General features: G+C 49.1%; 1 protein-coding gene across 1 annotated transcript in view; it reads right to left on the bottom strand.

Moving 5' to 3' along the window:
- The window catches only part of LOC140186215 (adenylate kinase isoenzyme 1-like), a 173,256-nt gene that overhangs the window by 68,766 nt on the left and 91,225 nt on the right, over nucleotides 1-13,265 (bottom strand). Inside the window, exon 8 of the mRNA XM_072240199.1 lies at nucleotides 8,277-8,353. Coding sequence (XP_072096300.1) covers nucleotides 8,277-8,353 — 77 coding nt within the window. The remainder of the gene's footprint in view (nucleotides 1-8,276; nucleotides 8,354-13,265) is intronic.

Here is a 13,265-nt window from a genome sequence, read left to right on the forward strand (position 1 = left end):
CTTGGTCTTCTGGGTGTTAAGGGCCAGGTTGCAGTCGGCACACCATGCGACCAGGTGAAGGTTGATTTGATTGGCTGGTGTTCTAGGGCAGTTCTAGTGGACATATCACTAGGCCAGGTTGAGGGTATAGGATGCTGTCATAGTCGTTTTGTGAAGAGGTCGGCTGTTCATCCCAGCAAATCTGTGCTGACCATTCCAGATTCTACCACCTGCCTACCTACGCACTATAACCTGCACTCATACCTGAGGCAAAAACCTGCCAACCTGCACATCTTGGGAGAGGGAGGAAATGCAATCACCATAGCACCGGAGCGTGGTGATTCATCACGAGCTCTCCCTGCACGTCTACTCAGGACTTCCATCATAATTGCTCTACTCATTTCAACCTAAATTTTCTGCCTTTAAGAACTGGTAATGGATCCGTGATCTTGCGATTTACCTTGCGGCTATATTTCATTAGGTGTTCGAGGAGATTTGGTATGTCACCAAAGTCACTCACAAATTTCTACAGATGTACCATGGAGAGCATTCTAACTGGCTGCATCACCGTCTGGTATGGGAGAGGGGGCACTGCACAGGATTGAAATAAGCTGCAGAAAGTTATAAACTCATCCAGCTGCATCATGGGAACCAGTCTCCACAGCATTCAGGATGGCTTCAAGGAGCGATGTCCCAAAAAGGTGGCATCCATCATTAAGGACACACACCTCACAAATCACACAAGACGTGCTCTCTTCTCATTGCCACCATCAGGGAGGAGGTACAGGAGCCCAACGGGACACACTCAACAATTCAGGAACAGCTTCTTCCCCTCAGCCATCAGATTTCTGAATGGATATTGAACTCATGAACACTATCTCACTACATTTTCCCCTCCCTTTTTCCACTACTTATTCAATTTAACTTTTGTAAGTATATATATCTACTCCTTACTGTAATTTGCAGTTTTTTATTATGTATTACAGTGTACTGCTGCAGATGGGGCTCGTCAGTCTTGGCCTAATTCTGCTCCTAAATCTTATGATCTTATGTTGAAGTTGCATAATATGTTGGTGAGGCATAATTTGGAGGATTGTGTGTAGGTTTGGTTGCCTACGTACAGACGTAAATAAGGTTGAAAGAATACAGAGAAAATTTACAAGGACGTTGCCAGGTCTATTGCAGACATCCCACCTCTCCCGGAAGTTCCGGGAGTCTCCCACATATTGATAGTGGCTCCCTGATGCCCGCAAATTATATACAATATCACGGAAATTAATTTTTTTGAGAGCGAGCGAGAGAAAGCAAGAGAGAGCGTGAGAGCGACCATGAGAGAGAGCGAGAGCAAGCAAGCAAGCGAGAGAGAGCACGAGCGAGAGTGCGCCATGGCAGAGTGTTCCAAAAAAAATAGAATGTACGTCACCCCAGACTACACTAAAGTGTACCCCTGCCTAATAGGGGTCAAAATGATGACAGTATTGCTCGCTGCACTGTTTGCAACAGTGACTTTTCTATTGCCCATGGTGGGTTAAGACTGTAAAGACATGTTGAGGTGAGTTTAACAGGTGTCATTTGTTCGTTAGCATAGCTAACGTTATTTAAACTAGCTGGCTGGCTGCTAAGGAGCTACTCTATTGCAGACATCCCACCTCTCCCGGAAGTCTCCCGCAAATTGATGGTGCTACCTCCCTGAAATGAGGTTTTGCAGGGTGGGATGTCTGCTATTGGACCTGAGTTACAAGAAAGAATTGAATAGGTTAGGACTTTATTCCTTAGAATGTAGAAGACTGAGGGGAGATTTGATAGAGGTATACAAAATTATGAGGGGTATAGACAGGGTAAATGCAGACAGGCATTTTCCACTGAGGTTGGGTGGGACTACAACCAGAGGTCATAGGTCAAGGGTGAAAGTTGAGAAGTTTAAGGGGAACATGAGGGGAGACGTCTTCATTCAGAGGGACATGAGAGTGTGGAATGAGATGCCAGCACAAGTGGTGCACATGAGCTTGACTTCGACATTTAAGGGAAGTTTGGGTAGGTACGTGGATGGTAGGGGTATGGAGGGCCATGGTCCAAGTGCAGGTCAATCAGAGTAGGCAGCTTAAATGGTTTCAGCATGGACGAGATGGGCCAAAGGCCCTGTTTCTGTGCTGTATTTTTCTATGGCTGGGATATTAAACCTGATTCTAACTCTGATGGTTATGCTCTTACACTCGAATATCATTTTCCAGCACTGCACTTTTTCAGTAACTCTTACACTTCATTCTGAATAGTTACTTTTACCTTATTCTCAATGCATTGTGTAATGATTTGATTTATATAAACAAGCTTTTCACTATGTCTTGGCACATATGCCAATAATACACCCTCACCAGTGACAGGGTACGTGCAAACTCCACACAGACAGTAGCCTAGGTCAGCCACTAGCTGATCCCTTACTGACAAACGGCTCCTCAATGGAAAATCATGCGTCCTGATGTTATGTAAATAACCGAGTGAATGGTCATTCCCCACGGAAGCCACCCGAGTGACTCCGGCAATGTACTTGCAGCTTCAACGAGCACTGAGCAGTAAATACACACCCGAGTCCGAGAAACCGTAAATGAACCATGGAGGCTGGTCGAACACAAGGACATTTTATTCCCAGCCGACTGGCTGTCTGGAGACTGATATCCGACACCGAGCACACGAGAAAGTGGAAAAACAAACTTTTGACAAAAGTTCCTGCGGTCTCCAGGAGCAAACTATGCAACAGACAACAACGTCCAGGAATAACTGGGCACCCAAGGTGATGCAAAGAATCTAAAGAAAGAATGGCCTGGGGAATTGTCTCCCTCTTCACTTCCCTGTCGAGTCTTTGAACACGTGAGCATGTTCCTGTAAATGCTCACAAGAAAATGAACCTTCAGTTCAAAGTTCAAGGTAGATTTCATTATTAGGGCACGTATATGTCACCAAACACTATGCTGGGATTAATTTTCTTGCAGGCATTCACAGTAGCATTAAGATGGCACATGGTATGTATGGATTTCCACATATGCAGAGCTTCTCGTGTACATGGTAACATACACCGTAGGCACTTTGAAAATAACTTACTTTGGCTTTGAACTTGGATAGGTTAATGAGGAAGTCAAAGAGGACCCTGTATAAAGCGATAACCAGGTGCAACGTGACGGCTTTAGCGACTAGCACTGCTTGATCGTGTCCCTCGAAGGGTCAAAAGGGACGGCTGTATAGATCCGATGTGGAAAGCTGCAGATGCCAAAAACCCAAAGCCAGAAAATGCTGGAATCACCCAGCCTGTTAGGCAGCATCCGCGGAGAGGGAAATGGAGGGAATGTTTCAGAACTGGTGGTAAAGTCGTCGATCTGGAACATTAACTCCACTCCCCACAGATGCTGCTCGATTAGTTGAGCATTTCTCAGAACAAACCTGCATCAACAACTCTGTTTAAAAAAAAGAGCGAAGGAAGCAGAGAGGCCAGACCTAGAGTCATAAAGTGTGAAACCGATCGTTCAGCGCAACTTGCCCATGCTGACCACGATGTCTGTCTAACCTTGGATCCAGAAGCCACTTGAAGCAGTGAAGCCGGACTCTCCAAAGCTGAACAATGGAGCTAAATCTGTAACTACATGAAGATTTCAGTCTATCCTTTCTGTGTAGATTCAGCTCACCGATGTAATTGCTTGCAACAGGCTGGTTGAAATGGACCAGTAAATGACAGAAGGTAATGTGTAAATGCTCCAGTACCCTTCCTTTTTAACCATCAAATGCTCAAGTGCTCCTCATCAAATGCCCCCTGGAAATTTCTGTAAGGTTCCCTCACTGGTTTCCTCTGTACCAGCAGCACATAGCGTACACCACAGAAGTCTTAGGTGCACATATGCAGCCAGGGCTCCTAAGACTTTGCACAGAACTGTATTTGTCTACGTGGAGCGGAGAGCGAGTTTGTAAATCTGGTGGGAGCGAAGGATGTTGGGAATGGTGAGTGTGGAGTGCTGCGGGAGGGGTGTGGGACGGGTGGCAGGGAAAGAGTGCCGGGGCGGGGTGGTGCGGGTGCAGAGACACCCGGCCCAGAAACACCAGGCGAGGTTATTTGATTCCAAACTATTGCTTTATTGGTCTTTACAGGATGTCGCTCCGGTGCTCCCCACTCCCCCTGTAGGGCAATGTAATGGCTGGCAGCAGTACAGGGCAATACATTAAATGACTATGGTACTGTGCAAAAGTCTTCAGCACACTAGTGCCTAACTAATTCCATGGCATATGTGAATGATGATAAACCTGACTCTGCTGTGAGTCTTTATTGTGGACTGAGATTGGGAAGGGGATAGGGAGAGGGGAATCAATGTTGGGATGAGGGGAGGGAGCAGGAGGCACCAGAGAGACATTCTGTAATGATCAATGAACCAATCGTTTGGAATCAAATGACCCTGCCTGGTGTCTCGGGGCTGGGTTTGTCTTCACCCTCACACACCACCCCCTCTCCTCACCCCACCCCGGCACTCCTTCTCTGTCAAACGTCCCGGACCCCTCCCGCGCCATTTCCAACATTGTTTGCTCCTGTCAGATTTGCAAACTCGCTCTCTGCTCGCGTTGACAAATGCAGTACAGTGCAAAAAGTCTTAGGCACCCTAGTTATATACTGTCAATGTGCCAAAGACTTTTGCACAGAAGTGTGACTTCTTGAAAAGAACTCCAATGTCCCGTAGTTCTGCTGAGGACAGTGTACCCACAGTGAATCGTGCCCACCATTCCAGGACAGTCCCACTGCATGTGAATTGTGGATGAGTGAGTCACTCACTCAGCACACTTCAGAGCATCGTAGCTGTTGAGTGAAAGCCAAATCCCATCCCGATATTGATTCCCAGTAATCTGCTCTCTCAGGGAGATACAAGCAGACTTTTTGCACTGCGGAGCCCAACGGTCCCGGAACATCTCGACGGTCGCCGTGGACTGTGCGTATTCCTTTTCAATATTCACCTGGGCACGAACATACCCCCTAAACATAGCCAGGCAGTCCGCCCGGGGAGAACCTCCTGCCACCCTTTTCCAGGAGCCATGGATGGCAATTTTCGCCAGCCCCAGGAGCAAGTTGACAAGGACATCCTCATCCCTCTGTGCCCCCCTCCTTACTGGATGACCATATATGAATAGGGTGGGACTGAAGTGCAACCAGAAGGCGAGAAGCAGCCCACGCAAATACACGAAAAGGGGCTGCAGCCTCACACACTCCACGTACATATGGTACACGGTCTCCTCCAGCCCGCAGAAGTGACACGCGGCTGGGAGATCTGTGTACAAACTAAAGAACTTATTGCAGGGCACCGCTTTATGCAGCACCCTCCAGCCGAGATCCCCAAGGTGCATGGGAAGGACTCCCTTGTAGAGGGACTTCCACTGGGGACCCCCCTCACCTCCAGGTGGAAAGACCGACCGCCATGGCGTGTCGGGACGGTGGACAAATGCTAGGAAGTGGAGGGTGTGGAGCAGCAGCCCATAAAGGTACCTCCTGCCTGCATCCCTGAATGGGATTGTGGGTGTTGATGAAAGACGGCTCAAGTTGTGTGGATTCGTCTCTCGGGTAAGGCTGCGGGGCCTGGGCCCGACGAGCAGCTCAGCCCGAGTCGTTCCACACACCTGAGCCGCACTGACATCCGTTGAGACAGGGCAAGGGTCGGCCAGGACCCCGCCCTCTGCCAGAGGAGGGGATTCCCGGCCTGAGGCAACCATGTTCCAGACTCTCAGTAGGTCCTGATAGAAGCCGGGCAGCCTCTGCAAAGCAGCACGGCTAACGCCCGCCGGTGGTAGCTGCATATCTTCGACAAGACAGCAGCCCCTCCGGAGGAAGAAAGTCGCCAACACGTGCCACCTGGGAGGGTGCTCGGCGTACAGGAATCTCTGCAGCGTCCTGAGGCGGAGAGCCGCCAGTCGTGTGCGTACACACACCAGCGACTGTCCGCCCTCTCCTTCTGGGAGACTCAGAACCGCTGCAGAGACCCAGTGCTTCCTGTTTCCCCAGAAGAAGTCCACTAGCTTCCTCTGCATTCTTGCGACAAAAGGGGCAGGGGGGGCCAAGGTGACCATCCGGTACCACAACATGGAGGCCACCAGCTGGTTTATGACCACCACCCTGCCTCGATAGGAAAGCACCCTGAGAAGGCCTGACCAGCGCCCTAGCCAGGCCATGACCTTTGCCTCCAGGTCCTGCCAGTTCGCCAGCCAGGTCTCCCCAGAAGGACTCAGGTAGACTCCCAGATAGAGAAGACGTCTGGTGCTCCACTCAAAAGCTCTCATCTCCTCCGGCAGGGAGTCCACCTGCCACTGGCCTACTAAGAGTCCGGAACATTTCGCCCAGTTGATCCTGGCGGAGGATGCCGCCGAGAAAACATCTTGGCACTCGCGCATCCTCCGCAGGTCACAGGGGACTGTCATCATGAGGAGTACGTCATCGGCGTAGGCCGAGAGGACGACCCCCATGTCCGGTTCGCGCAGAACCAGACCTGTCAGCCTTCGCCGAAGAAGGCTGAGGAATGGCTCAACACAGATCGCATACAGTTGACCGGACATGGGGCACCCTTGACGCACTCCTCTTCGGAAGTGGATAGGTCCTGTCAATGATCCATTAATCTTAACTAGGCACTCTGCGGCAGAGTACAGGAGCCGAACTCGGGCCACAAAGTGTGGTCCGAGCCCAAAAGCTTGCAGGGTGCCCACCAGGAAACTGTGGTCCACCCGGTCAAAAGCCTTCTCCTGGTCAAGAGAAAGAAACGCTGCCGGGGTCCCAGTCTCCTGGAGTAGGTGGATCAGGTCCCGTACTAGGTGGACATTGTCCTGGATGGAGCGGCCCGGGACTGTATAAGATTGGTCAGGATGGACCACCTGTCCAATTACCGAACCCAGACGGTTGGCCATTGCCCGGGCGAAGATCTTGTAGTCCACGCACAAGAGAGAGACCGGCCGCCAGTTCTTTAGCAGGCGGAGGTCTCCCTTCTTGGGCAGTAGGACCACAACAGCTCTCCGCCATGAGAGGGGCATTTCTCCGGTGGCTAGGCTCTCCCCTAGGACAAGGCTGTAATCATCCCCCAGGACATCCCAAAAAGCCTGATAAAACTCAACACTCAGTCCATCCAAACCAGGGGACTTGCCCCTCCGGAGTTGCCGAAGGGCAGTGGACAGCTCCTCCCGAGTCAGGGGGGCATCCAGACGCACTGCGTCCTCTGGACTGACCTTCGGCAAATCCAACCCTGCCAAACCAACTCCTGTCAAACTGATCCCACCCCGCCAAACTGACCCCACCCCGTCGAACTGACCCCACCCCCATCAAATTGACTCCACCCCGTCAAACTGACCCCGCCTTGTCAAACCGACTCCTGTCAAACTGACCACGCCCGCATCAAACTGACCCTGCCCCCGCCCCCGTCAAACCAACTCCACTCCTGTTAAACCAGTCCTGTTAAATTGACTCCACTCCTGCCAAAGAGCCTGAAGTTAGTGGGCTCAAATCCCACTCGAGGAGACGCTGATGCTGCAGGGAATTCCTCAGTAAGCACAACCCTACAGGAGTCGCTGGGCCTTGTGTTCAATGGAGGCCCTGCCTACTCTATAACAGGGATGTCAAAGGTGCAAAAGCACTTCGTCAGGGAGCCATTCCTGGTCTTCTGGCCCGGGGTTTCCACACGCCAAGTCATGGGATTCCCACACTTTTATCAATACTCTGGGATGCAGGATTCGCTCGCTCCCCTCGGCATTCCAGGAACCTGGAATTTCCCATGCTCTGCTTGACACACCGGGACCCAGGGTTTCCACGATCCCATCAACAGTCGGAACTTCCGACTCCCATGTTTCCTTCACCACTGTGGGACCTGGGATTCCCACACCCTGTTCCCATTCCCTGTTTCAGTGTTCTGTTGGAATTCACCAGATTCCATTTCCTGTGTTCCCTTTAACATTACCAGGCTTTTCTGTACAACTTACTGTACAACCATGTAACATCCAAAATGTGAATTATAAGTGTGTTAGAGTATTAAATGGAATAAATCCAATAATCTGGAAAGTTTCCAGTTCAGCAGAACTGAGATGGGAGAGTGGAGTTTTACTGCACCGAGTCTCTCTCCCTTTCCGTGGAGGCTTGTCTTACTAATCGGCCAACAGGTTCCGACCGTACGAGGCTACAACGCCCATGCTCTCGTCCTGTTATTCAGCAGGCCTGGCGGAAGGGAGGCTTAGCATGTGAGCCTCAACATGCATCAGGATTGGTTGTGCAAGGCAGGCCGGGAATATAAACTGTCACTCACCTGAACAAGTGGCTCCGCCCTATCCTGGGGTCTGGGGGCCTTGTCGGTAAACTGTAGTGTCTCCTCGGCAGCTGCCTCTGAAAGGAACAAACAGACGATGAACTGAAACCACCGCTGGACATTAGGACAAGATGAACATCGCGGCCCGTTCCTGCAGATCGGAAGTTTAATGTATGGGGAGTAGGGTTGCCAACTGTCCCGTATTAGCCCGGACATCCCGTATATTGGGCTAAATTGGTTTGTCCCATATGGGACCACCCTTGTCCCATATTTCCCCTGCTAAGGTAGAGTGTTCCTATGAAACCGTTCGTAAGTGGAAATGGCGGAAAGCGAAGAAGCAATTACCATTTATTTATTTGGGAAAAATTTTTGAGCGTTCCCAGACCCAAAAAATAACCTACCAAATAACACATAAAACCTATAACACTAACATATACAAATGTTTGTAGTAAAAGCAGGAGTGATATGATAAATACACAGCCTATATAAAATAGAAATAATGTACGTACAGTGTAGTTTCACTCACCAGGATTGGGAAGATTAAGCCAAAACTGAGTTGTAGAAAAAAACCAACACGTACACGCATGCACCCATCACGTATGCGCACGTCACACATGCGCACACAGGTGCCTACGCAAGGCTTCATGGTCATGGTAGTCTTACTTGGGGTAAACACAAGTGTCCCGTATTTGACTGCTACTTTTGTCCCTTATTTGGGAGTAAGAAAGTTGGCAACCCTAATGAGGAGTGTCTGATGGCTGAGGGACTATACTCATTGGAGTTTGGAAGAATGAGGGGGGATCTCATTGAAACCTGCTGAATATTGAAAGGCCTAGATAGAGTGGATGTGAAGAGGGAGAGTCTAGGACCAGAGGACACAGTCTCAGATGAAGGATGAGGAGGAATTTCTTTAACACAGGGGTTCCCAAACTCCCATTAACAGAGGAGCCTGTGGACTTCAGCTAGGTGACCCCTGTTTCAGACAGATTGTGGTGAATCTGTGGAATTCATTGCCACAGACAACTGTAGCAGCCAAGTCAAGGGGAGGTTGATAGGTTCTTGATTAGCATGGGCGTCAAAGGTTATGGGGGGGGGGGGGGAGGAGGCTAAATGTCCTAATTCTGCTCCTGTGCTGTCTGGTTTTATGGAGGTACCCCTGACATCAGAGGTCCCAGGAAACAAGTCACAGTGTCATAAAGTAACACGGGCTCTTCAAATCAATGTATCCATGCAGACTACGGTGCCCAGGTAAGCTTTGTCAGTGAGAGAGGTCAGGGGAGGATGCGCACTGATTTCCCACAGTACAAGCTGCCGACCCTTGCTCTTGCTTCAGGCACGGCTGGCTGAAGGCGCCAATTTTGAAAGATCAGCAGCAAAGCATTGGTCAAATATTTGCAACTGATAGCCTCTTCCCCGAAGCCCTTCATCCAGGACATGTTAGAGGCACTTATGGACATGTCCAATTCCTGTTGCTATCTTGGGAGGTTATTTGGCCACGTTATTTATGCATTCCCTGCTTAATCGCAGGCAGCTGATTCCGTGTGCGTGGGGTGGAAGAGGCCAGGGAACTGACGCACAAGCGCCCCCTCTGCTGGCAGACAGCTGCAGCTACACTCCGCCTCCGCCAGTTATTTAACTGGTAAAAAGGAAAGGAAAGGTTTGGCGTTTCTCTGGTTAGCAGACGATTTCCCTCCACGCCTCTCTGACGTAGTGGGGAACCACGTACGAGGCAAGTTACAGCAGTGGTTTGCCATTATCTTCTGCCAGGTGAGTTTCCAAAGAGATCACCAGCTCATAACCCAGCACGGATGGAAAGCGTGCAGGGGAGCCGGCTGGATTCGAACTCCGGACTGAAATACCTTTCGTCCCAAAGTCCAACGCTGATGCCACTTTGCCACCAGCCACGTCTTAAATGCAGGTACTCTGGGATAAAGTGATTATTGTCAAATGTACAGGGTACACTGAGAAAATCTGCATGCCATTCATACATTAGCACCCACTCAAAATCTGCTTTACTCACAAAATTGTTGAAAAGGTTATTGTGAGGTGCATTTGGTGAAGTTGACACAGTGATTTGTGCAGAGATAATGATTTACATGCCACACCCTCCCTGCCAACACACACAGGTTGAGCTGTTTTGCTGTCTCATTTGTTTCATCTAGCATATTTTCCCATTCAGTTCATCCTGGGTTCCAATTACATGCATTAATCTCTCTTTTTACTTAAATGTCTTTGTAATAATTCATTAAAACAGTAAACTTATCATGGCCCATTCAGAAACTCCTGTGTTCCCCAGTTTCTGTTTTTCACTTGGGCCCCGACAAAGTCCAGCAGAGGCCCATGGGGGAGGAGGCATACGGCCCATGTTGAGAATCACTGACTTAGAACACCACAGCACAGTTCAGGCCCTTTGGCCCACGATGTTGTGCTGATCTCCTAACCTACTCCCAGATGAATCTAACCCTTCCTGCCTTCACAACCCACCATTTTTCTTTCATCCACATGCCCATCTTAAATGTCCCCAGTGTACCTGCGTCTACCATTGACCCTGGCAATGACGTCCACACACCCACCACTTTCTGTGTAAATAACAATGGCAATGACATCCGTAAGGCCAGTGATGTTGTGGGGATGGAACTGGATTCTCTGACGATGGTGTCTGAAAAGAGGATGCTATCCAAGTTGCATGCCATCTTGGACAATGTCTCGCATCCACTACATAATGCACTGGTTAGGCACAGGAGTACATTCAGCCAGAGACTCATTCCACTGAGATGCAACACAGAGTGTCATAGGAAGTCATTCCTGCCTGCGGCCATCAAACCTTACAACTCCTCCCTTGGAGGGTCAGACACCCTGAGCCAATAGGCTGGTCCTGGACTTATTTCCTGGCATAATTTACATATTACTATTTAATTATTTATGGTTTTATTACTATCTAATTATTTATGATGCAACTGTAACGAAAACCAATTTCCCCCCGGGATCAATAAAGTATGACTATGATTATGACTCTGACTATCCCCCCCAATACTTTCCTCCAATCACCTTAAAATTATGCCCCTTGTAATAGCCATTCTGGTCCTGAGAAAAAAGTCTCTGGCTCTCCACTCAAACTGTGCCCCTTACCTTATACACCTCTATCAAGATCACTTTGTGGAGATCTGTTTTCACTTTGACAGAAATGAGTCTTTTTTTCTGTTGATCAGTGTCAAAAAAGCCAAATTAAATCCACTGTGATTCACTTTTATAAAACAATAAAACTTCTGGGGGGGCAGGGGGGGTGAATACTTTTTGTAGGCACTGTAGCTATGCTTCAAGCTAAGCAATTCCAGTACAGTTACATCACTGGCAGCCACCTTTGCTGGAAAGCTGTCCTATCCAAGAAAATACCCTCAAATCAGTCTATTCCTTGGGCTGGAGGGGACTGCTACTGTGCTGTGCAGCGGTCCCAACACCAACCACTGTGAAACTCGACTGGTAACTGGAGCCAGCCAGAGTAGGATCCCTTTATTCCCACTCTCTGTTTTCTGCCGACCAGCCAATGCTCCACCCATGCTAGCAACTACCCTCCAATTCCATGGGCTGTTATCTTGCGAAGCAGCCTCCTGTGCGGCACCTTGTCAAAGGCTTTCTGAAAATCCAAGTACACCCATCTCCTTTGTCTACCCTGCTTGTAATTTCCTCAAAGAATTGCAGCAGGTTTGTAGGCAGGATTTAAACAGGTAAATTAAATAATTAGTGTAAAATGGGTGAGGTAGTGTTCATGGGTTCATTATCTCACTACCTTTTTTTGGAGAATGGAGGGCAATGTAGGAGGGAAGAGTCAGATTGATCTTGGAGTAGATGAAAGGGTCAGCACAACATCTTGAGCTGAAGGGCCTGTACTGTGCAGTACTCCTCCATGTTCTATGCACATATTTTCACATCCAGAATATTCAAAAGGTAAACACCACCACCCCCACCTCCACCATCGCACGCTAAAAGATCCCCACTTAAGAAGACTCTCTCCCTCTTTTAACTGTGATGTGAAAAGTTACGCAGCAAGACCAGTGAAATCAATTCCCCCTCCATTGCCAGCACTGGCCGCAGAGCAGTACTGGTGTGAAAATGGTGCTGTGGGGAACTTGGAACAACTAAGTACCCAGTCGACTTGAACTGGGCACCAACAGCACCCCCTAGTGGAGAGACCACGGCATTTTCAGCAGACGCAGGAATCCAGAGCAACTAATACATATCATGTGGAGTAACTCAGCGGGTCCAGCAGCAGCTGTAGGAGGAAAGGGATAGTCGATGTTTCGGGTCAAATCCCTACTTCCGGACCAACTTCGTTCAAGGTGGCTTAGGATCACATATGAATTTTATTTAAATTTAGCTGCACCCCGATAACAGGCCCTACCGGTCCAATGAACCCGTACTGCCCATGTGACTAACTAACCTACTGACTCATTTGTCTGTGAATGTGGGAGGAAACTGGCACAGCCCGAGGAAACCCATGTAGCCATGGGGATAACGAATGAAGTCCGTACAGAGAGCGGCAGAACTAAACTTGGGCCAGTGGCACTGTAACAGTGTCACACTGACCCTCATTGGATCACTTCAGGATGAGGCAGTTCCAATAAAAGTTAACAGCAGCATTTTTCAGTAGATGCCAAAGGCCATAAGACAGAAGTGCAGAATGAACCATTCCATCATGGCTGATTTATTATCCCTCTCAACCCCTTCTCCCCGTAGCATTTGATGCCCTGACTAATCAAGAACCTATCAACTCTGCTTTAAATATACTCAACGACTTGGCCTTCACTACTGTCTGTGCAATGAATTCCACAGATTCACCAGCCTGTGGCTAAAGGCATTCCTCCATATCTCTGTTCTAAATAGACGTGCCTCAACTCTGAGTCTGTGCCCTCAGGCCCTTGACTTCCCCACTATAAGAAACGTCCTCATCATTATTTGATAGGTTTCAATGTATCCCCATTCATTCTTCTA

This window comes from Mobula birostris, chromosome 22 (assembly GCF_030028105.1).
Source record: "Mobula birostris isolate sMobBir1 chromosome 22, sMobBir1.hap1, whole genome shotgun sequence".
Taxonomy (NCBI): domain Eukaryota; kingdom Metazoa; phylum Chordata; class Chondrichthyes; order Myliobatiformes; family Myliobatidae; genus Mobula; species Mobula birostris.